The following is a 25932-nucleotide window of genomic DNA, read 5'->3' on the forward strand; positions in this document are numbered from 1 at the left end:
AAATTTTTCCATACCTTTTATGTATCAGTTCTTTCTCTGGATGCAAATAGTATCTTCATCTGTCCTTTATAGTTAATTGGGGTATTTATAGTAGTCAAAATAACTTGTCTGCTCAAAGTTCTTCTTGAAAAAAATATTACTGCTACTACATACAATGTATACAAGAAAATACTCTTGGTTCTGCTCATTTCACTCTTCATTATTTTGTGCAAATCTTTCCATGTTTCTCTAAGATCACTGAGCTCATCATTTCTTTTTTGTTGTTACTTTTAAAAATTTATTTATTTTTAGTTTTCAACATTCATTTCCACAAGATTTTGAGTTACAATATTTTCTCCGTCTTTCTCCTACCCCCACTTCAAAATAGCAAGCCTGATGAACACCCCTCCTCCAAACATGTTCTCTCATATCCTCCCCCATCACCCTTTCTAGCAGGCCAAGATGGATTTCTATACCACAGTGCCTGTATATCTTATTTCCCAGTTGCATGTAAAAAAAAAAAAAAGATTTAAGCATTTGTTTTGAAAACTTTGGGTTCCAGATTTTTTTCCCTTCTTCCTTCCTCACCCACCCCCACTGGGAAGATAAGCAATTCAACATAGGCTGTACATGTGCAATTACACAAAACATTTCCAGAGTAGTTATATTGTGAAAAACTATATTTCCCTCCATCCTATCCCACCCCCCACTTATTCTATTGTCTACTTTGACCCTATGCCTTTTCAAAAATGTTTGCTTCTAACTACCCTCTCCCCCAATCTGCCCTTCCTTCTACCATCCCCCCTCTTATCCCCTACCCCCCTATTTTCCTGTAGGGTGAGATACCCAATTGAATGTGTATGTTACCTCATTAAGCCAAATTCAATGCGAATAAGGTTGTCCCATTCCCTTTAACCTTCCTTCTCTTCCCCTCCACTGTAACAGTTTTCTCTTGTGTCTTTCATATGAAATAATTTACCCTAATCTATCTCTCCCTTTCTCTTTCTCCCAATTCCTCTCACCTCTTAATTTTAATTTTAGATATCATCTCTTCATATTCAACTCATCTTGTGCCCCCTTCTATGTATACATGAACATACATATGCCCACACTCACATATATATCTATATACACATACACCCTCCTATACATACATATATATGTATGTATACATATATATTCCCTTCAACTACCCTCATCTGAGAAAAGTCTTATGAGTTACAATGATCATTTTTCCATGTAGGAATGTAAATAGTTCAATTTTATAAATTCCTTATGATTTCTTTTCCCTGTTTACCTTCTCATGCTTCCCTTGCTTCTTATATTTGAAAGTCAAATTTTCTGTTCAGCTCTGGTTTTTTCATCAAGAATACTTGAAAATCCTCTACTTCACTGAATGACCATATTTTCCCCTGTAGCATTATACTCAGTTTTGCTTGGTAGATGATTCTTAGTTTTAGTCCTAGCTCCTTTGGTCTCCAGAATATCATATTCCAAGCCCTTCAATCCCTTAATGTAGAAGCTGCTAGGTCTTATCTTGATTGTGTTTCCACAATACTCAAATTGTTTCTTACTGACTGCTTGCCATATTTTCTCATTGACCTGGGAACTCTGAAATTTAGCTATAATATTCCTAGGAGTTTTCTTTTTGGGATCTTTTTCAAGAGGTGATGTGTGAATTCTTTCGATTTCTATTTTGTGCTCTGGTTCTAGAATATCAGGGAAATTTTGCTTGATAATTTCTTGAAGGATGTTGTCTAGGCTCTTTTTTTTATCATGGCTTTCAGGTAGTCCAATAATTTTTAAATTATCTCTTCTGGATCTATTTTCCAATGAGATCTTTCACATTGCCTTCTATTTTTGCATTTGTTTGGATCCATTTTATAGTATCTTGATTTCTCATAAAGTCATTAGCTTCCAATTGCTCCAATCTAATTTTGAAGGAATTATTCTCTTCAGTGAGTTTTTGAAATTCCTTTTCCATCTGGCAAATTTGGCTTTTTAAGGCATTCTTCTCCTCACTGGCTTTTTGGGCCTCTGTTGCCATTTAAGTTAGTCTACTTTTTAAGGTGTTATTTTCTTCAGTGTATTTTTGGGTCTCCTTTAGTAAGCTATTGACTCTCTTTCCATGATTTTCTTGCATCATTCTCATTTCTCTTCCCAATTTTTCCTCCACTTCTCTTACTTGATTTTCAAAATCCTTCTTGAGTTCCTCCATGGCCTGTAACCAATTCATATTTTTCTTGGAGGCTTTTGATGCAGGAGTTCTGATTTCGCTGTCATCCTCCTGCTTCATGCCTTAATCCTTTTTTGTCCCCAAAAAAGGATTCTATGGTCTGTTTGTGCTTCCTCTGCTTGCTCATGTTGCCAGCCAATTACTTGACTTTTGAGCTCTTTGCCACAGTAGAACTCTGCTTCCAGAATGTGGAGACAGCTGTGTCCCAAATTGGTGGGGTTTTCACAGCTGCCAGAGCTATTAGTTGGGCACCCTCTCTACAACCCCCACAAGCTCTGGCACACTGGCCACACACCCTAGGACCACCTCCCAAGACTGTGATCCAGATCCAAGCAGGTTAAAGCAAAAGCAATTATGCTCTGAATGGTCACTTGGTCCCCCTAACAATCTGCAGGCCAGGAGCTCCTGAGGCAGCCACGCAGGGCAGCTGCAGCCACCACACCTCCCCCACTTCTCGCCCCAGGGGCAGGGGCTGGACTGGGCTCTTCTGTACCCCCCCTTGTTCCAACAGAGTTCCACACTGACCTTTTACTTTCTTAGGCATTTATAGAGTGAGCAGTCTGGAAACTGCCACAGCTGCTGTTGACTCACTCTCCTGAAGTTTTCTCCAGCTGCCACTGGTCATGGCCACCCTGGGCCTGGAACTGTGTGGCTTGCCCAGACTGTGCTCAGCTCCTAGCCTGGTTGCGAAAGACTTTTCCTGTCCACCTGCCAGGCTTCCTTTGGTGGGAGATTTGTTTCTCTCCGTCACTTTGTGGGATCTGTAGCTCCAAAGTTTGTTCAGAGTCATTTTTTTACACGTACTGGAAGTGATTGGAGCAGGAGTTCACGTCAAGTTTATGCTTCTACTCCATCTTCTTGGCTCTGCCCCGAACTCATCATTTCTTAAAGTACAGTAGTAGTCCATCACAATCAATACCACTACTAGGTCTATTTCCAAAAATAATCTGTGATCCTAATCCCAGTAGAAATATAAAAATGGCACAAAAGGCAGGAAAGTGGTACATATAAAGAAACAAAAAAAATTTATATACAATAGAAATAGCTTCAGCTGCATGATGAAAGAGTATTTTGCTTTCTGTCTTAAAGCCCAAAAAATAGTGCCATCTTTCTCCTTCTTTACCGGAAATAATTTAACTACTTAACCAAAAAAAAATTTATCAAGCATGGGCTAGATTTGACTTATGGTTGAATGTGACACAAAAGTTATTAGTAATGAGTTTTTTCCTAAATATAAATATATATTTTATCATACAGGAATGGAAATTTTGTTACCTTCTTTACTGTGCCAAAGGGAAAAAAGTAATGTGATTAACAGTGTTGATTATAAAAATGACACTAAATCTACAATTGTTGTTCAGTCATGTCCTATTCTTTGGGACCCCATTTGGGGTTTTCTTGGCAAAGATACTGAGATACTATTTCTTTCTCCAGCTCATTTTACAGATAATAAACTCAGGCAGAGTTAAGTGACTTGCAGAGGGGCACATGGCTAGTAAGTGTCTGAGGCCAGATTTGAACTCAAGAAGGCAAGTCTTCCTGACTTCAGGCCTGGTACTCTATCTAGTGTACCACCTAGCACCCAAATTATAATAATTCTGTTCAAACCCCTAGTGCAAAAAGAACTGAATGACAGAGTAGAATACTTGTTGGAATTTAAGCTTTATTTTTTAAGTTGGTTTATTTTTATATATAATACATAGGTCATAAATATAGACTTGTATATAAAATCTATACAAATAAGAAGTATAACTAACATCTAAAAAGAAGTGATACTGAATTTGATTTTTTTATACTTTTGTCTGAATACTCTTTAAATCAAGTTTTCAAGGAGACCACAAATCTAGAGAAGCTGATTTTTTCTTTTCTTGGAGTGCACTGATTATTCAAGTATGTTCCGTTCAGACTATAAAGCATTTTATTGCTTAAATATTAAAAATGAACAAGCCCTATAACTGTGCAAAGAGACAGATATTATTATTAGCTCTATCTTTACTTATTTAAAACTGACCTCTAAATTTACAAAATGTTGCACCTGACTGTGATTTTACTGTTATGCTATTAAATACCCTGTTACAGGGTTGACCTAGTGTATAACACAACATATGCTTGCGTGTTTCTGTGACTTTTAAAAGAATTATAATACTAAAAGGTAATATTTAGAAAAAGCTTAGATTTCCCAGTTTCTTTTTCATTTATTTAAAGAACACCACTACATTTTAAAAAGTTTTTGAATGGCAACTTGGACTTCATGCCTAGAGAAATTATTTTAATATTTATAATGAAAGTAAGGGTTAGCTTCTGTTAAGTAAAGATATAGGAATAAGTTAATTTATTTCAAGTTCTACAGTAATTACAGAACACAAATATAGCACTTCAGAAGAATTAATTATTCCTCACTATATCCTTATATAGAAAAAGTATTATGTCCATGTTAAAAATGGAAAAACTGAGGCACTGAAAAATTAAGGACTTGTGCAAAGTCACATAGTGAATCAGAGGGAGATAAAGAAGTAGAATATGTCTATAACTTTAGTACCTGTATTTAGACCAAGAGGCCTTACTGTCACTCAAAATTAGCTTAGTACAATAAAAATGTGGAAATTATAACATAACTTAGCAATCAATGTTCATTTCATCAAATTCAATATCACTCAGAAACCTAATTTTAATTCATGTATTTTTCAATGCCTTATTAGAGATTTATAAATAGAACAGTATTATAATGTTCTGAATTATTGGGTATTTGAGAAGTTGCTTACAATATGAATTTGACACTATTCAATATAAAAATAAGGACTTTAAGACAACACAATTTTTAACATATAGGTTTTGTACAAATGTATTTTTAACACATTTTTAAAATAATAACTACAGCAACTTAAAAATATTATGGATTCAAACATATGTTAAGATATTTTAAAAATTCTAGTTGACCTCTTGTTTTCTGTGAAAACGTTCCAACAGAGCACTCATGATGTTTCCTGGTATTCTCTGGTGTTTATCTATCAGCTCTTGAACTGCATTCTTTGTCTATTAAGAAAATAAAAGCAATTATTCTTATAAATCATTATATATATATCATATATTTGCCTCCATAAGAAAATGCACAACAATTATATTCTTTTAAAAGTTTTTTGTAAAGAATATTTTTAAGAAATTAACCTGAAACAAATTTTTTTTAAAGTGTTAGGTAAGTTTCTAGTTAGTAAATGGAAAGGAAAAATATGTCATTTTTGAATATCATTTTGAATTGATTTCATTTGAATCACACTGAAATCATGAATAGATTCCAAAGCATTTTATTTTAGTATTACTCTCTAAACAATTATCTCTACAGATACAACACTGAGATGGAAATTTTATCTTGCTACAAAATATAAGAACAATTTGACATATTTTACTTTATTACCTCTAAATCTAGACAGTTTAATGGAAATCTTAAGAGAGATATGTCTTAATTAAATTATAGGGGTAGAAAGGTGAATTAGGAAGTGCAACCCACATGACAAGAAAACAGATTCACATTAAATCCATGATAAGTCATGAAAACATCCATGGCACAGTTCAATATATCCTAAATATAATCAAATAGTTCATTAGTATTAAAATGAGTTATCTGAAGTTCACCTGCATTCACCAATGTATCAACATTTCCTGGGAGCTAATGAAAGCACTCACTCTTTTAAAACTGGAAACATGCTTTTATCAATCCAACTTAAAAGAATTTATTAAGTAAATATTATCTGCAATTGGCTCCCAACAGAGACTTTTCAAGTTTTAGAACAATGGAGTAACATGGGCCTTAGAAGAGATCCCCAGGGGAAGGTCAAATTATGGGGAGAGAGAGGATATAAGGAGAACCAGGAATGACTTTTGAGAGGTGTCTACTACTACTAGAAACTTTAATAATGATTGCTACCACTACAACTACTACTACTGCTACCTACTACAACAGCTAGTTGGCTAATTCACTAGGATTTAGCATTTGAGAGTTGGCCTAGGATTTACATAATTTGAAGATTAGCAAAGTGCATTATAAAACAGTATCTCATTTTTGTCCTCCTAGCAACTTTAGAAGGTAGATGCTATTATTATCCCTATTTGAGAGGTGAGAAAACTGAGGCAGAAAGATGTTAAATGATTTGCCTAGAAAGTGTCTAAAATCAGATTTAAACTCAGGACTTCCTGACTCCAGACCCTGTCCTCTATGCACTGTGCCACTGAGCTCAACAGATGAAAAAACCAGAAATGTGCTGAGATGAGAACAGAGATGGAATAGCAGCTAGACAGCATCTCTCTCCTCCCCTTCACTGATGAATTTGAAAAAGACTGCCTATACTCCATGCTTCCATTTCCTCCTAATTCACTTTCTCACTCTCATGGCCCTCCTCATGTCCGTAATACCTCACCCCGATCCATTTACTGTGTCCTATCGTTTCTCCAACAATCGCTTTTTTTTTGTTCCTATGGCTTCAACTTCCATAACCAAGCAGATGACTCCCAAACAAATATATATATAGTCCTAATATATTTTCTGAGGTAATAAATCTGCACATGTACTCTAATGCCACTTTAAGTGTTTTGTTTCCAAATATCTGGACTACTATCATGTATAATATTCTTTCACATCTTTCTGCCTCAGCTCATTTTCCTCCCTTGTCTTTCTTATAGACAGAACTAATCATAACACAGACTTCAGCGACTGAAGTGAAAACGACAGAAAAAGATAATGAGATTTTGAAGGGTGAAGAGGGAAAGGCCTTGATTTTCTCACTAAAGCAAACTGTGCTGACAGAGTGAGATCTCTGGTCTGGTGTCGGAAGCCAGAGAGAAGAGGGGACAGGAAAGGAGAAAAGGCTTATGACCTGGGCTCCAATCTCAACTCTCACACTCTCTAGGAGACCTTAGGCAAGTTAATTAATTTCCCATTACCTTACTTTACTCATCTGTAAAATAGGAATGATGATGTTTACACTAATTTCTTCCATAGGGCTACTATGAGGAAAGTGCTTTGTATATCTTAAAAAAAAAAAAAAAGCAACCCAACAACACACAACCAAAAATGAGAAATGTGAAAAAGTAATAATAATAACCTAATAACAAGATACTACAGGGACGAAAGGGTGTGAGAATGGAAACAGAGAGACCAAAGAGAAGCTATTCTAAAAGTAATGAAGGCTAAAATGACATTGGAATAAAGTGAGAGATGTTCCAATACAGAATCCCCTCAATTCAACTGCAAAACCTTTCATTTTTATTCTCTTCTTTCCTTTTCCATTATTACCACTATCACACCTTACTCCAGGCCCTACCTAACATGAACTCTTACCAGCCTTCATGTTGCTGCTGCCATCTTCTGAATGCACTGGGGCTAAAGTCTTTATCATATTTTCCTGTAGCCTAGTGAATCAAGTCCAAGATCCCTGGCTTGATTTCAAAGGCTCTCTACAATTAGATTCCAACAAACCTTTGTTGATTCATCTTACATTATATATACCCTTTCATTCCCCAAGCCATAAACCTCCCCAAATAACTGCCCATTTTTTTCTACAGGCTTCATTTCTGTAGGAAAGCTTCATTACTCTGGACTGTAATTATCTGAAATTTTAATAGTCAAGCCCAAGCCTAGATCAGTTTACTTTTTATATAACTTAGAAACAAAGGCTTATTAAGGAAACAGTATAATCAAGTAATCAAGGGAAATTTAACTATTTAAGCAAACTGTTTTCAAGTACATTCCAACTTTGGTAACATCTATTTACAAACAAAAATTGCTGATATTCATTACAAATGATTCTTTCTTGAACAAGTCACATATGAATGCTTATCAGGTAACACACTGGTAGTTTATTTCTCCTCACTGCATGTTTCCATAAAAGTAAAAGAATTTTTATATTTTCCTATATCAAAAAACATAATTTCATTGGCAGTGTGGCAATATTTTAGTGAGGTGATCACAATTCTTCTTCTACATCTTTACAGATAGTATTTATGAGGTGCTATGGTCAAAAAAGTTAACTTGGTAGAAAACTTTCTGGGAGTGGGCCTCTATGAATTTAGTTGAGCTAGTTCTTCGATGTTAAATCTATTATACCATATGGACCATATACTAATATTTTGTCAATCGGTCAACAAGCATAAGTATTTCCAACTTGGTAGGATATGCTAGAGTCTGTTCTGTTTTCATAGTGTTCAAGAACTTAAAGTAACCTCCATGCCATGATGAGGTGTCAGTGTAGGAATCAGCGGAAGATTTCATCATTAATAGTATACTATAATTCAGAATTCAGACATTTTACTAATTCATTCAGGCTTTTTTCCATATATATACCTGAATTAACTAGGTTTCATTTCATGTATAAATTTTAATATATGAGATTCAACTTTATATTCCTTCTCACAAAAAAATTTAACAATGTTTAAAATGTTTTAAGTGGATAAAAGAAAATTAACCTAGCCTACCTCCTTTTTCACAGATGATGAAACTGAAATCTAGGGCAGTGATCTGTTCAAGATCATAATCACATACTTGTCAAGTGGTAAAGTCAGAAAAAGAATGCAGGTCTCTTGACTTCCAGCTTCATGTCTTTCGCACAGGGTATGCAGTTAACACATATTTACTGATTTGAATTAAATTGAAAATAATTTTACATCATGATTTGCCCTGACTATATGTTTTAGGTATTTCTTACTAGCTCTGACTCACATACATTTAATGAACAGGCCAGCCAGAAGGAAGACAAAAGAGTTCAAGAGAGACTTCATTAATATCCCCAGAGAGGATACATTTGTTAGAGGATGGTAAGAGAATTCAAATAAATGTATGTTACACTGCAATAAATGTGTATTTGGGAAAGACAAGGATAAAAGAAAAAGTTTCTTAACTTGTGACAATACTAGCTCAATATGGCCTTGACTAGCCAAGGAATGCAAAATCACTGGACTTAGCAGTGTGGTACAATGGAAAGAACACTGGATTAGATGTCAGAAGACCTTGGTTTTCAATTCTGGCCCTGCCACTTACCATCACAGTGAACCCAAACAAATATTTAATGTCTCTGGATTTCAGATTCCATAACTACAAAAATGAAGGGATTATATTAAATGAAGTCAACTCGAACTCGAAATCTATGATCCTATGACTCTAAGAATGATAGTAATAACTGATATGTAGATAAGATGCTAGTTTGTCAAGTGCTTTATCTACATAATTTCATTTGAGCCCAATACCCCAGTGGAGTAAGTGCTAGTGGTGTTATTTTGAGGAAACTGAGACTCAAAGAAGTAATTAGTTTTTCCATGGTCACTTAACCAATTACATCAGAGGTGGGATTACAACACAGCTCCTCCTGATACCAAGTCTGGGATTCTCTCCACCATGGCCTCTGGCTTTTCTTTACCCAGTCATCTAGTTTCACAAGTGTGTTGCCACTCTACTTGCTCAAAATTCCAGTGTTCCAACAACTCCCTACTAGTCTGTGGTGACAGAAAAATACCCCAAATTTCTGGAATATTCATTACCCCTCCAGATTCCTCTTCACAGCTGAGAAATAGCCAGGATAGGTGTTAGTGGTGGTTTGTTTTTTACAAGGAAAAAAATTCAAAAACAATACAGGTAAAACAAATCATAGTATTAAAAAGCTATCTACCAACTGCATAACTGCACTACTCTCACATTTTATAGGTGCGACACTACTTTTCAGGGGTCTTATCACTCAGTCAGGCCTGTGCCCCATGGCTCATGGCATGCAAGAGGAAGTGCTTCTCATCCGCATTCTGATTTCTTATAACCTAGAGACCCAGGCTCACTATAGAAAAAGTGTTATACAAATACAAGAATTCTAGTTAAATGACTCATGATGGGAAGATGGAAAGAAGATATATTTCTTTGGAAAACATCTCATGAATCTTGGAACCCATATGATAAAACAAATAAGCTTTTTCTTGGGGTGAGAAAAATAAGCCCTAATCATGTGTCAATGAACACACAGGGAGACCTACAGGGTGATATTCCTAAGGGGTGAGGGAGTAGGGGAAAGGATAAATTTCTGGACGAGTGGGCTTCCCGTGGAATAAATTCACTGAAAAATAAATCTTCTATAAAATTCATAGAAATAATATTCTTCATTTGGGGTTTTCACCTCCTTACCACCCCATCATTTTTCTTTCCCTTAAAATTTGGTTTTTGATTTTTACTCTACCAAAACTGCTCTTTCAGAAGTTACCAAAGATTTCTTAGCATGCTAATTCCACTTGCTTTTCAGTCATTATCCTTGATCTCATTGCAGCTTTTGATATTTGGTCAAAGGGATCATGGCGACAGCAGTGGTAGTGTGGTTGGTGGTAGTGGTGGTAACAAGGGTGAAAAGAAGGCTCCTTCTAGCTCTAAATCTATAATTCTTATTTTATGCCATACCTTTCATAAACTCTACATTCTAGTAACTATTCCCCAAACATGGTACTCTATTTTATCTGCATTCATTCCTAGAAGCCATCCTCCATTATCCAGAATGTACTCCCTCATCCTCCCTTTTCAGACTCCTCTAGGCTCAGCTTATTCCTTTATGTCCTTTATAAAATCTTCCCGGATCCCCCAAGTTGTTAAGAGTTCATCTCTCCTAACTCTAATATTTGTGTGCACAATCTCTCCCCTCAGCATAAGCTCCCCAAGATCAGCGGCCATTTCCTTTTGTTTTTGTAGTCCTAGTGCCTAGAAAAGATTCTGGTAAATCAAGACAATTAAAATAATTTTTTTGTTGAACTGAACTAAGAAGAGTTTCTCAAATTGGGCATTTTTCCTAACATTATTTAGTGAAGCAAGTTCCTTCAAATGTTATTATCTAAAAATAACAAACACAAGTTAACTCATGTTTTTTTTTTCTAAGCAGTTTAATGATATGGGTTTTTTTTTTCCTATTGTATATAAATCATTTTTCTGTGGGAAGGAACAAACTATGACATTTTCTTTTTATATAAGCCATATAAAATAAGAGATGAAGAATATGCATTCTAAGATTTTAAAATTAAAAAGTAAATTACCTTCTCAGCTAGTTCTTCTGCTGTCATCACTGGATCATATGGAATGGGATCACCTAAATATGTGCGTAATTTGACTGGAAAACCTCCATAAATTGGGGCAAAAGGATACCGGAATTTTTCATAAAGCCATCTAAATAACCCTGTTTTAAAGTAAACATATCATGTAAATAAGCAAATAATGTTTACAAAACACTCTCATAAGTTTTCCAGATAAATGGGTGCATATAACAACTTTCTTAATTGCTAAATATGAAATCAATAGTAAACCACAGTTCTTATTTGAAACTTGGAATTCACTTAGGCTTAAGCTGAAAAGACAAATTACATGATAGAAAGACAGACAGATAGATCTGAATTTCAAAATGAATATATATACATATGTCTAAATATATGTATGCCCATAAATATATACATTTTTCCCCAAGTCTCAACCACAAAGAGAAATCAGAGACAAGATTTTCAAGGTCCACAACAGACATGACTCAATATATGTTATATGCCATTAGCCAAATCTGGAAACTCAAGAAACACCAATATCTACCACTAGTTACTATTTAAATTTAAAGCAATTATCACACAACAGTAATTCTGAAATAATTTTCAAATGCAAAAGATAACTTTAAAAATATTCAACTGAGAAAATTAATATGATGTACATCTTACTTGTTCCTCCAAGTGATCTAAATCCTTCTCGAATATTTTGTGTAAACATAGGAATGATGGGCTAAAGGAAAATAAGAAATATCAGTAAATAATATGCTAAAACAGCTTAAGGGACATCACTGAATGTAGTTATCATTAAGGTTTTGGAGTATCTATTTTGTGATTACAAAAAAATGAGCTATCACAAGATAAATATCATACAACATCACTCCACAAGACAAGTTCAGTTTACTATCAAAAGTTTAAGTTGGAAATACTACCCTCTAGTGGTATGAAACAAAATTTGTTGTAATAACTTGGCTGACATTCTACAACTGCTTCTGAGATTCAGCATACCAATTCATTAATCTCATCATAGTCAGTGAAACTGGCAAATTAAATTGGCTTAAATGTGAGACTGAAAGAAAAACAAAGCCCCATATGCTCACTGAAGAAGCAAGCACAGAATGATTACAGGTCATACTTTGGCAAAATTACCCACCATGTGGTGAATTAAATAAATCTCAAGAGACAACAGGACTTGAAAAGATCTATCAAATTTATGGAAATAAGACGACTTTTCTTTGTTTAGGGTTATTAAACCTAAGCTGTCTAACATAAATAAATAATGCATACAAGTAAAATAGCAATATATATTTAGAAAAGTAAAAGAAAAAACTACCATTTAACATTCATTCTATATAGTTTTTTAGACAACTCTCTCACTGACTTATGATTTTTACTTTTCCACATATGCATGGTTTAGTATGTTAAATAATAAAACACATAAAATATAAAGTGATGGATGGATTATCCCATTAACAGGTAATGTGACTCATAAGTATAAAATGTGAAGAAAAAATGGATGCGAAATGTTAATAAGTCAGCAAAGGTTATCTTTCTCTAGAGTATATATCAGTTACTGGACTTACTTATGATTTTTGTGTCAGTTTCCATACTATTTCTATTGAATTATCTCTTGTATAGTAAACACTGAATGCTATAGTATGCTATACTATACAGAGAGAGACAGAGAGAGCCAAAGCCAGAGAAACAGAGACAAAGCATAGTAAAATTTGAACTAATGGAAATAAATAGTTTTATAGATAATCAACACAATCACCTTCAGAATACATTCTATACATTTGTTTGGAGTGGATTTACCTTTCTAGGCAAATAGGACATGTGCTGTATGTAGACTCTTAAAAAGGAGAGTGACAAGTTAAAAGTAGTCTTTTAATACTAAGGGGGAGGGGGCAGTGGGGCATCTAGATTAAAGAGATATCAAGACAAGGATACCAGCTAGACTGCTATTAAAATTTGCATACCCTAAATATAAAACGACTGCATTGGGGCAGCCAAGAAATACAGTAATTAATTATCAAAAAGTAAACTAAGAACTAAACATTTGTGGTGAATTATTGACTTTATGCATTATCTCCACATGACTACATAGCTGAATTCTTTTAGAGTCTTACAAAGCCAACTAACATTTTTCTAAAACCTTAATAATTGCCCAAAAAACCCCAAAATTATGTTTTTTAACAGGTGAGGCAAAATTATTCTTTGGAGTGATATGCTTATTAAGTCCAACATGACATAGAATGTTTTAGCCATTTATCTTTGAAGTGGACCTGTTAGGTCTACACCCAAAGGTTAGGATAAACATGAAGGGCTGGCTATGGGTGAACTCTATGCGTCACAAATCACTACTCTACTTTATAACTGAGGGTACTGGATGATTCTTGAGTCACCTAGCTTGAAAATAAATTCCTTGCCTTTTTAATTAATTTTCAAAAGATTTCTAGTTTTGTAGTCTGGTCTGGAGCATCAAAGTCAGAAAAATTAGCTTCCACAACTTGCTTTAACAATATTATGAATTTCAAATATACATGTCTTGATTGGGATGCCCTCTGTGAATAAAGAAGTCTAATGACTGTCCAAAAATTTAACTCTATTTACATGCTAAAACACCTGAAATAAAGGTCTCCTAGTTTTTAATTGAATTATTCTCTTTGGAACAAGTCTTCTACATTCAAGCATAAGTGTTCGTAAGATGTTTTCCAAAATAACAAAATTTCCCATTAAGGAATTTTCCAGGTAGGGAAGATTGACATCATATCAAAAAGTCTATCACCTAAGCCCTCAATTGTTTTCAATAAATATTCTCTGAATTTTGAATTGATCAATCTGGAAACTTCATTTCCCCAAGCATAGTCATTACTTCACACTATAAATCTAGTTAATCCTCAAATAATATCTCTAATTCTATTTTCCATAATTCATGATCGAGAAGGCATACTGAAGAAAAGACATCTATGAAATTTGTAATGATATGATAGTGTCAAGGAGAGATTTCACTCAGTTATCTAGAAAAGCCCCTTACACTAGAGAGATCAGGAGACTCACTGTGTTATGCAGTCAGACACTGTCATAGATACCAGATGTATGAAGTCCTGAATTCTATTTTCTTCTCTGCTTCTGCACCTACTTGCCTTGCTGTGTGACCAGATCCCTTCATCTCTCTGTGCCTGCGTTTCCTCATCTGTAACCTAAGCATAATTACATTTGTCACCTACCTACCTTTCAGTATTGAATTAGCAAAATAATGTATTTATAGTTTTTTAGTATCCCTTTATGGCAAGATGCTAATCCTAACCAGCAAAATTATTTTGTGAATCAATTATTTTAGGAACTTTTTCTTTACTCATAAAAGAATATTTCTGAAGTTCAATGAAGTTTTTTCCCCTGTTGATTAATGTTTTTTTTTTAAATATTTGAATAGTTTTCTCTCCATTATTTTTTTTTCTTCAGGTTTTATTCAAACTTCTATCTAAAGAAATAAATTTCCTTAAAACTTCAAACTTATGGTTGAGAAACTAGAAAGAATCCTCTGACCAAAAAATTGAATCCATCTCTGCCATCAATTTTAGCCATCAGAGAAAAACAATTTTCTCAAAGTTAAATTACTTTACCTAATTGGCAAGTTTTTCTCTTGAAATGTTAAGGTTTTAGCTTTTCTTATTGCTTTTAATGAACTAATATGAACCATTAATTTCTGTGCAAGAATGCTGCTACCCTTTTGCTTTTCATCTCAAGGTTTACAAATTTATGTAAAAACATACCAAAAATAAGTTCAATATCTCATGAATATCATAAAATTAAATTTCAGAGGGTTTTATTCCTGCATTATACAAACCGGATTTTTTTTAAATAAGAAAGGTAGTAACATGTAATTATGTATTCTCTAATTACAAATTAAAGCACTTAGAGCAACTATGCTAAATCTTCCTGGTCACTAGGGAGCCATTTAAAACACTAAATTAATGATGTCCTAAGGTGTTATGTACCCACAAACACCAGAGAGAACAGAGACCACTGATTTGAATTTTACTACAAATGCTATGGTTGTTAGTACCATATCTATTACATACCTATATAATATATGTGTATATCTATTATATATATATATGTGTGTGTGTATTTTATTTATATACATTAGGAATTATTAATTAGGAAAGACACCTTTCAGTTCTTTTTTCCAAGAGAAATGATGAGTTACATGTTATAACCACTCATTTTTATCCAGTTTTCTCTTATAATCAAAGACTCCTACTGGCAAGCCAAACTGGGAGTGCAGCTTCTGGTCATAGAACCTATATGAAGCTCATTGGTCCATACCAATATCAATCTTACTAAACTATAAACTCCATGTTGAAAGAGATCAAATTTTATTTCTTACCTAGCACCTACCACAGTGCTCTTGCACTCATCAGATTCTTAAGCTCTGTTAAACTGAACCCTGACTTCACAAGCACCATACTCTAATTATATGAAGCTAGGGGTAAAAAACAATACTATTTAAAGGTACAAAGAATTTATGCTGGACAAGCTGAAACTAAATCAATGAATGGAAAGCCAAAAGAGAAAAACCTGTAATAAAACAAATGATTCTTAGGATAAGATATAGAACATGGACAATAGAAAATATTGTTAATTGGCAAAATAAAAGGCTAAATAAAAACAATGGCATATAGACTCTCTACTCTACAGAATGCCAGAGGAACAATTCATCTTATTGATTAATTCATTTGAGAAACCTTCAAAAATACCTAAAATTACACTAATCTATATTTTTCCTCGTAATAATGTTATATAGTTGTTCATCAATCAAAAATAAATATGACAATTTGCCATTTGATTTCTGTGCTTATGTAGCTGAAGAGGTCACTGGAGTGTAGAATTTTTATTAAGCCAGTGTGCCCTATGAAAACATACTAAAATCAATCAGACCAAATAATTAAATATGACTTTTTACATGTACTTGTAAATGTTCCTTTTAAAAAAAAAGTAATCCTAGATAATCAAACATTTACAAGAATAGAGGTACACTGTGAATTTGTCTTTTTGGTGTATTTTACCAGACAGTTACACCTATTTTCCCTGGGTCAAATACCAAGTATTTGCTAAATATGTACATGCTAAACTGTCTACAATAAACCATGATGTATATGACAGTCAAAGATGCTCTAATTCACCACCATGAACAACCATCAAGGGTAAAGAGAAAGCTCTCTGCTTGTTTCTAGTGAGTAGGCAAAAACTGATGCCCTTGACAATTCTTTGCATGACATCATATGAATCCATCAATTTAAAGTCTACACACACACACACACACACACACACACACACACACACACACACACACTTTTCTACCCCAAATTGCAAGAACATGCTAAACTAGACTGAACAACAAGAATTTTACTGTCTGGATGAAAAAATCTAGAACTGTAAAAAAATATCATTACTGGTGGTGGCCAAATTTCCAGGTTTTTAAAAAAATGATCTTCCCACTTTTCAAGGAATATTTTCACATCACATTTATAAAAATTACATTTTTTACAAATGTTTAGATTGTTGTACTAAAAAATCGTAACTATTTAAAGTTGTGTTGACTTTAGTTCACTTTAGTAATAAATTTTGCAAACACAACTCACCACTTTTGCATCTATAGCCACCTGTGCAAAGCCTTTACGATCACCCCAAATTATGCTGTAGGTCTCATCACTAAGAAGAGCTTCTCGAACTCCACCTGGTGAAATAGCTAACAAATGGCCACTCTTCAGTACTTCAACACATTTTTCCCTTGGTCCATGTAGAGCACAAAATACATCAAGCAAGAGACTAAACCCTGTAAAAACATAAGAATTAAACTAGATCAGAAGTATTTCTTGTTTCAGCTCTCAAAAGAAGAAGCCTTATGCAGTAAAATTAGATTCACTATAATTCTGTACTAACTTTTTAACTTCACCCAATCAAAGCTCTTGAAACTTATATAAACTGTATATTGAAGCTTTCAAACTAGTAAACTGAAGATTTGAAAGAATATTTTCTCAAATAAATCTAAGGGAGGAAAAAGGCTTCCATGCTAGCAGGAAGCAACAACAAATCTACCATTACTGATAAGTGTTGAAGCTGATTTTACTCCACAATAGATTAAGAAAAGTCAATAATAATACATTTAAAACCACTAAACTTGATTCTTGATTCTGATGAAATCAAGGCAGTTAGGTCAGTATCAGCTCTCCAATTTTCAAGTTCTAGTACTGCATTACAGTCACATCAACTAGATCTGGTTAAAACATGAAGACACAAAGTTATAATAAACATGCTAACAAAAATTGAAAATAGTTGGCGTAACGGGCTTATTTTTATTAAATACATACTTTCCTTAATGCTAGGAAATGAGAAAGGCTGGGGAAAATTGTGCAGACTAGAAAAATTTCTAATATCCATACAAATAAATAGTACTCTCCCACCTGTTTCCTCTCTGACTTCCTAACTTTGCACTGACCAAACCCTGCAATTTAAATGCACTTTCCACACAAAATCACTTGCTCCTTTCAAGATACAGCTTAAGCACTAACTATTTCCTTCACTAACTAGTATTTAGGCAGCTAAGCAGTCTAAAAAAATAGAATGCTAGACTTGGAATCACAAAGACCTAAGGTTCAAATGCTGCCTCAGATACGTAGTAGCTATGTATGAAGTCACTTAAACTCCCTCAGCCTCAGTTTCCTCATCTGTAAAATGGGAATAGCTTTTTTCACAGACTATCATCAAGGAAGGAAAATGACCCAATCTAAGTTTGGGGTTTTTTTTTGCTTTTTGGAGGGGGGAGGGCAGGGCAATTGAGATTAAGTGACTTGCCCAAGGTCATACTGCTGGTAACTGTTAAGTGTCTGAGGCCACATTTGAACTCAGGTCCTCCTGACTTCAGGGCCAGTGCTCTATTCACTGCACCACCTAGATGCCCCCCCAATCTAAGTTTTAATGTTATTTACAAACCAGCAGCAATGAAACTTTAATTATTACAGGATATGATTCTATAAGTAAATATCTGGCTAAGAAATTAACCACATAAAGAAACAACTGTTTGCTATGTCAAAAACATAGATAAATTTCTCAAAAATGAAGTATTTTCTTAAAAAATGTTCAGGCTCTAAACTGAAAATAAAAGGTAAGTAATTACAATTACAAAGCTACTAGAATATATTTTATGTCTACAAAATTTTTACGTTCAAATAAGTGCCAGTGTAGTTTAGTGAAAAAAAGGAGCTAGCACTAGAAGTCAGGAAAAACCTCAATTCCATCAACATTTATTATATACATATAACACACATATCTATGTAACATGTAGTATAACATATACATCAGTATAATCAGAACACTGTGCTAGGCTAAGGATTTTTGTTGTGGATCAATCATTTCAGTCATGTCTGACTTTTCATAACCACATTTGGAGTTTTCTTGGCAAAGATATTAGAGTGGTTTGCCATTTCCTTCTCCAGATCATTTTACAGATGAAGAAAATGAAGCAAAAAGGGTCAAGTGACTTGCCCAGGGTCACACAGCTGTTAAGTGTCTGAGGCCAGATCTGAATTCAGGAATATGAGTCTTCATGACTCCAGGCCCAGAAATCCATCTCCAACACACCACCTAGCTGACCCAGACTGAGGATATAAAGTCATAAACTAAAAAGTCTGGACAAGGGGCTTGCACTCTAGAGGGAATATGTCATATTAAGAGGTAAGTAAATATAAGACAGTGGAGAGAAAAAGAAGTAGTTTGAGAGGGCTGGGTACACCCTGAAAAGGTCTTGTGCTTTCCTGGCCTGAGATACTACTTATGACACTTGACGGATGAGCTTTGGCACATCTCTTAACCTGAACCTATATATCCTCATCTACAAAACAATATTACCTATATTGTCTAAGAGGGTTGTTGCTAGGATAAAATGAGATCAATTATTTAAAGCCCTTTTCAAAGCTTAAAGCACTAAAAAAATTTCAGCTATTATCATTTGAAATTTTGGTAGGAAATAATTATAAAATGTAGTTAAAAGGTAAGCACTTTTTTAAAAAGTCAGTTTTACAGAACTTGCAGAAATGTCAAATCTACAGACTTCCACATTATTTTCATAAGCAAAAAGGATCCATTGTTAATAAGAGTAATAAAAATAGGAGTCTGTCTTCCATCCTTAAATTCTGCAAATAACCTATTATAGATATATAATACTATTCAATAAAAGAGAATGTAAAATCACTTGCCTAATAAAGTTATACATAATTATTCCAAAAAAGTATCAATCCTAACCTATAGATTTTTGGCTATCCTATGAACCAAACAAAACTACTACTACTCTGGCTGACTCAAAATATTCTATTTGAAAATGCAATGCTTTATTTGACCAGCTTTATACAATTTGTTTCACTTCTTCCCCACATAATAGGTCCTGTTATATATAGGGGGCACTGGCTACCTGTGATTGTGAGCAATTCAAATTCACTTAACTCTCTGAACCTATTTTATTATCTGTAAAATGAAAATAATTACACTTGAACTACCTAGCTCACAGGTGTTAAAATTTTTTTTGAAAAGTGCTATAAAAGCGCTATATAAATGTGTTATTATTAGCGACAATAACATTCATGTCAATCCAACATAAATTAATCTGTTAAGCTTCAAACGGTTGAAGGCAAAGTCACATTCAATATGGCGATATTAATCGTCAAAGTTATTTAGGGTGAGCAAAATTTTCTCTATGAATAAATAAGCTAGACTTTCACTACCAAAACTTACTTCTTGCTGCAGTTCAGCCTATGATAAGATGCAAAATAATAACCTAAACTGTGCCCTTATTAACTTTAAATTCACCATGAAATTTGCCTATTATTAAATCATTATCACTCAGAAAGTCAATATTCTAAAGTAACAGTTAAAATTTACCTGGGATTTTAAAAACAAAATGATCAGCTACTACTCGACAGGTTCTGCCTGTATGGATAAAGATTCTAGCCATAAAGTAGTAATAATCTATAGGAATGGCCCCATGGTAAAAAATAATAAGTGCTGGTCCTTTTTCTGGTATTTTTTCTATCCCATGAACCTCATAACCTGTTAGAAAAGAAAAAAAAAAGGCTAATTGAATTTAACAATTTTAACAAATTAACAAATTTAACAACTTAACAATAACATTTATCAATATGATTAAAACAACCCTACTGCTCACCTATAAGAAAATCATAAATTAGCAACCTAAAACTCATTAATAAAAACATTTTAAACTCCTATTTAAGATGCAAAGGAAAATATTCTAAGATCAATTAAACCTTACAATTCCTCTGTGGTTACCTACTATACAAATGAATCAATCAATAAACATTTATTAAGGGCCTATTATGTGCCAGACACTTTTTTTTTTTTTGCTTTTTGGAGGGCAACTGGGGTTAAGTAACTTTCCCAAGGTTACACGACTAGTTTGCGTGTGTGTGTGTGTGTGTGTGTTAAGTGTCTGAGGCTGGAACCGAACTCAGGTCCTCCTGACTCTGGAGCTGGCACTTTACTCATTGCACCACCTAGCCGCCCCCTGCCAAACACTTTATTAAGCAACGGGGATACAAAAAGAGGCAAAAGACAGTCCTGTAATCATAAAGCTCATAATGTAACTTGTTACATACAAGATAATTGATTTAAAGTCTATACAGCAAATCACTGCTCATATATTCAGATGGATCTCTGACCTCTCCAATTTTGGAATTCCCTGCAATGGTGCAATGCCTACCCATCCAGTGTAACTCCTCTACATGTCTTCCCAAAAGTTTACTACAAGAAGGGGGAAGGGGTAGGCATTCCCGACATGCTCGAAGCCATCCTTGATCTCTCCCTACATCAAGAGGATTCTCAAGGGGTAGTCAGGATGTCCATCTATCAACCCCAGTCACTCTCACATAACCAACCTACTTCCTTTTTCCTTGTTCCTAAGACACAGGAATGGCGTCCTATTTCATCTTTGATGACATCCCTTTACTGCGGCACTTCTCTGGGACTCTCCATCACTTGTGCTGCAGCCTGCTCACACCCATCATGTGCGTTTCCATGGGATACTCATCATTAGTTCTTCTGAAGCACTGGTGTTTAAGGTCTCTCTAACATGTTGCTACTAACAGGTAAAATATTACAAACTTCTGCTTTCCTTAAAAGCTTGGGATCAATAAAAGCTCTGAAATTTCCTGAAATCAATCCAGTTCACTGTCTTCTTTTTGAACAAGGAGCCCACTTCATTGTTCATCTGTACCATCTGTCCCAGATATACATACTTTCATTCAAGCTCTATGGAGTACCCATTCATTTCTGTATGTTAAAATTTGTCCAATGGAGATTCTTCATTCACTTGGTCTTTCCTGTGTAGATGGAAAGGTCAAACTCTTTTGAGTGATTATAGCCCTTTTCTAGGAGACTCTATAATGTTTTGGAGTTTGTTGCAATTAGCACAATTTCATCTAAAAACAGGAGCATCTGAAGGATCTCACCATCCACTTGGAGCTTCTCCTTGATCTGGACTGTGTTGGATCTCCTCTAACACAGTGGCAAATAAATATTTTTGACAACCATATATTTCCATATTTTATGCTTCCTTTATTATCAGATGATCACTGAGAAGTTATTTCTGTTGCTACAACCTCCAAGGATCCTGAATGATCTTGATACATGGAGGGGAGTTACCTTGCTATAAAAGAGCTTATAAGATAGAGTCTTGTCAACTGAATCAAATGCTATTACTGTAATCCATAAACACCAATAGCAATGGGATCTTATATTATCTGTATCTTTCAGTTAAATCTGGGATGGTAAAGATATGATTCACTGTTGAATATTGTTTGTGAAAGCCTTCATGTTCTCTACTAACACCTTCATCAAGAAGTCTCCTTCCTGCTTTGCATACAGATGACTCATACTGGTTACCTTTTTTCCTGCATTAACAAAGTCTGAGATTTTTTTCCATGCCTTTATTAATTTTCCCTCTTTCTGACACCTTGCATATTAGTCCCTCAATATCTTCACAACTGTCTTGCATTCACAACTATCTTCTCTAAATAAAGTTGGTCCGATCTGGCTGTTCTCTTCAGTGCCATGTGATATCAGTGTCCACGTGTGGTATTTCACTATCTTTGATGTAGAAAACAGCCTATTAAAAGGCTTTTTCAAATCTTCTTCGTTTTGAGTTAGGCACTAGATATGGAAAGCACCAAATAAAACCATAAAGAATGAAATAAGTTTCATTTTATCAGACAGGAAAAAACTTATTGATGTTGACATTTCCCTGAGTCAGTTGTCTTTGTAGAGACAGACCACTGACTACTCAGAGCTGAGATCATAATTTGTTTAAAAAAATATACAGAATAGATGCAGAATGCAATTAAAACAAATTAACCCTAATTAAACAAGAATTTTTAATAAATAAAAAGGGAAATGGACAGAATAAATGATATCAACACTGACATAATTTCACTCTTAAAATGAATCAATGTAAATTAATTACCCAATTAAAACAGCTCTAAAAGTACCTTAGTCAGCAAATATCTGACTTACTTGCCAAGTTATTGCTAAAGTTAGAAAAAGATCTTTCTTCTGAGTCCCAGGGACACAAAATTAAATATTTTTAGTAGCTCTATCAAATGGATATTAGAATAATTATTTTACAGGCTTAACAAATACGGTTTTATTATATTTAAAACTGTTCTTCATAAATGGGCAAATTTTATTCATTTAAGCAACAAGTCAAATATTAAATACATCTATATAAAAAGCTATTTATTTCAATAGTGTTACAATGCATAATAACACTGTTAGTCTTCAAGGACCTCCAGCAGATTCAAAATACTGTTTGGTTGATTCTCCTAGCCAACACAAGAAGAAAAGAAAGAAGAATATTCTTTATTCCTAAATAATTTTACTTGCTGGAATCTCAATGACTCATCACTTAGATATTGGAAAGCTGATAAGAAGTAATATATCCTACCATTTTGGATTCTTGCCCACAGTAGTAGAGGTTTCCTATGAGTTCAGAGATAGAGAAAATGAGAAGATGTAATAGAGAAGAAATCATATCTAAACTATAGTTTCACTCCATCATTCAACTAATCCCATCTCAACTTCAGGGCAAGAGGCTTATACCCACTCTCAAGCCCTTCCATCTTTTTCCTTGTTAGTGTGAAACTATGAGAGTCAGGTAGACAGGAATAGTTGCTCTTTATGAACCTCTTCCATCATCAGATGTAAACTTTGCCACTAAATTTATTCTTCAGCTTCCTAAGACAATTTAAGGGGAAAGGAGGACCAAAGAATAGGTATGGTAGAATATCAAGTCATTTTAACAATGTGCTTTTCAGATCTAAAAATGTTTGAAACATAGGGCAAGAATCTCTGTATATGTGCCATTACATACAAAGAAATACTAGGAGGTATAATTCAATTCAACTAGCATTCAAAAATGCCTACCGCATGCCAGACATTGCGCTAGGTATTAGGGTGAAAAGACAAAAATGGTCTGTCCTCAAGAGGCTTACATTCTATAGAAGCAAACACATCTTCAGATAAGTAAATGCAAATATATGCAAAGTGAATACAAACAATTTAGGGATGGGGTTAACAAGTTAAGAGGATCAAGAAAAGTCTCTTCTATGACTGAATTTTGTTTCCAAAGAAATTATAATTCGTATAGGTAACTAATGTCAAGAGACAAAACTGCTAGTAGAGGGCAGTGGGGGGGGGGGGGGGGTTTGGCTACCTGAAAACCAGCATATATACTACTTTTCTTTGTTCATAGAAGGCCTTCTCCTATATATCAAAAGGTCTGACAAACCAGGTGTGGTTCACTGTCTTAAATGGGATAGACCTCTTTTGTCAATTCTCTTAGCAATTGAGGAAAATCCTCTCGTGCTATGGGATGCAAACAAAAGGGAAGGAGACTAGGAGTATTTTTGACCCTCCCTTTATTTAAATATAAGGAAAAATGAAGATGATCAGGGAATTGAAATGTGTAATTGAGAAGATGTAATCAAGGGGCAGGATTTAGTGAACCCTGGAATGCAGACCAAAGTGGGTCAAGGCGAGAAATTTGAATCTGGATGAATTATAAAAGGGCTTTTGTAACTAACTAAAAAGTGTACTTGTGCCTGGGCCTTTTTGACAAGGGGTTAGAGGTCAAGTTACCTGTCTGAAATGACATGAAATAAAAAACTTTTTTCTAAATTCACTCATGGCCAGGTGGAATTTTCAGTCAGATGATTATTTCTAACAGTACATGTACTGTTGAAGGAAACCAGGAACTCTATAGCATGGTGGTAAGGAGGAAGCACTGAAGAAAGTCTATACAAAGGCATACAGGCAGCAACTGCAGAGAAGCAAATTCATGTCTGATAAAAGGAAAAACTTCCTAACAATTATATTCAGTGGGCTTCCTAAAAATGTAATGGGTTTGCCCCTCATGGAAGGTCTTCAAGCAGAGACTGGAATGATTTAACAACAACGATAAACAGCTTGTATTCCTACAGCACTTTAAAGTCTGCTAAACACTACATGCTGTTTCCTTTCATTCTTACAACACTACTGTAAGTTAGGTGCCTATCATCCCCATTTAACAGATGAGGAAATTAAATGACGAGGTATATAATGTAGTGAGGAGTCCTTTCCTAATGTGGGCTTGACTAGTGGGTACTGAAGTACTTTCTAACCCATAACACTCTGATTCTGTGAATGTTGTATACAATGCATAACAAGTACTTTGGCTTTGCTCCAGTTCGGCTGGAACTGGAGAATGCATGAAAGGGTTTAATTCTCCAAGCCTAGAAAGGTAGGCTGGAAATACTGAGAAGAGACTTACATGTCAAACAGGAGAATTTTAATTTTATGTTAGAGTAAATAGGGAGCCACATAGCTATTTGAATAGGGAATCAACAGTCAGACTTGTGCTCCAGGAGTATCCATTTGTGAAATTATTGTGAAAGTATTCCATGTGTGAAAAATGGGCAGAAGAAGGATAGAAAAGATCAAGAAGACTTGTTATAAGAGATTATTGAAACAGTAAAGTTAAGAGGTAGTGAGGGTCTAACCTAGGAAAACTGCCTGTGAGTGGTAAGAACAGGCAATGAAAGAGATGCTGTAGATGTGGATTCAATAAGACTGGGAAAGTGATTGGTTAAAGGGATTGAGGGACAGGAAAGAGTTGAGGATAACTCTAAGGGTGAGGGTGGAAAGACTACAAAGGTGTTGGCAGAGGTTAAAACGAGGGATATATTTTGGGGAGAGACATTGAGTTGTTTTGTATTCCACAAGCATGTATTAAATGTTTGGTATATCAGATAACTCAGCAATGTCCCAAGGATACAAAGAACAAAAGAAAAAATTATTCATCTGCCATCTCCATATATTGAATTCTCTTCTCTATCCTATCATAACGTGATGTTTTTGTGAATTCCTAATCCAGATGTATAAGACAGTAGAAAGAAGGAAGAGCTGGGTTCTAAATTTTGCTCTTCCTCTGACTATATGACTTTGAAAACTCATTTAACCTTTTTGCTGTTCCATTTTTTTTTTAAGTTTAAAAGAGAGAACACTAATACTCCTCAGAGAGGTAGTGGAATAAATGGCGTTATCTTCAGAAGGCAATCTATATTAGTTAATAGTCTTGC

General features: G+C 34.5%; 1 protein-coding gene across 5 annotated transcripts in view; it reads right to left on the bottom strand.

The window, feature by feature from the left end:
* Positions 1 to 3858: 3858 nt before the first annotated feature.
* TMEM68 (transmembrane protein 68) overlaps positions 3859 to 25932 on the bottom strand; it is a 34869-nt gene continuing 12795 nt past the window's right edge. For 4 of the 5 annotated variants that reach the window (XM_069099947.1, XM_069099949.1, XM_069099950.1 and 1 more), the window contains 5 exons: positions 20189 to 20356; positions 16897 to 17090; positions 11921 to 11981; positions 11258 to 11397; positions 3859 to 5248 (listed from right to left, as the gene is read on the bottom strand). In XM_069099947.1, coding sequence (XP_068956048.1) covers positions 5144 to 5248; positions 11258 to 11397; positions 11921 to 11981; positions 16897 to 17090; positions 20189 to 20356 — 668 coding nt within the window. In that variant the 3' untranslated portion in view covers positions 3859 to 5143. Of the gene's footprint in view, positions 5249 to 11257; positions 11398 to 11920; positions 11982 to 14308; positions 14452 to 16896; positions 17091 to 20188; positions 20357 to 25932 lie in introns of all 5 variants that reach the window. The other variant, XR_011170659.1, reaches the window with a different exon arrangement.

The sequence above is a fragment of the Petaurus breviceps genome, unplaced genomic scaffold (assembly GCF_028583685.1).
Source record: "Petaurus breviceps papuanus isolate PSGF00001 unplaced genomic scaffold, PetGlider_PUasm1.0 38, whole genome shotgun sequence".
In the NCBI taxonomy this organism is placed as follows: domain Eukaryota; kingdom Metazoa; phylum Chordata; class Mammalia; order Diprotodontia; family Petauridae; genus Petaurus; species Petaurus breviceps.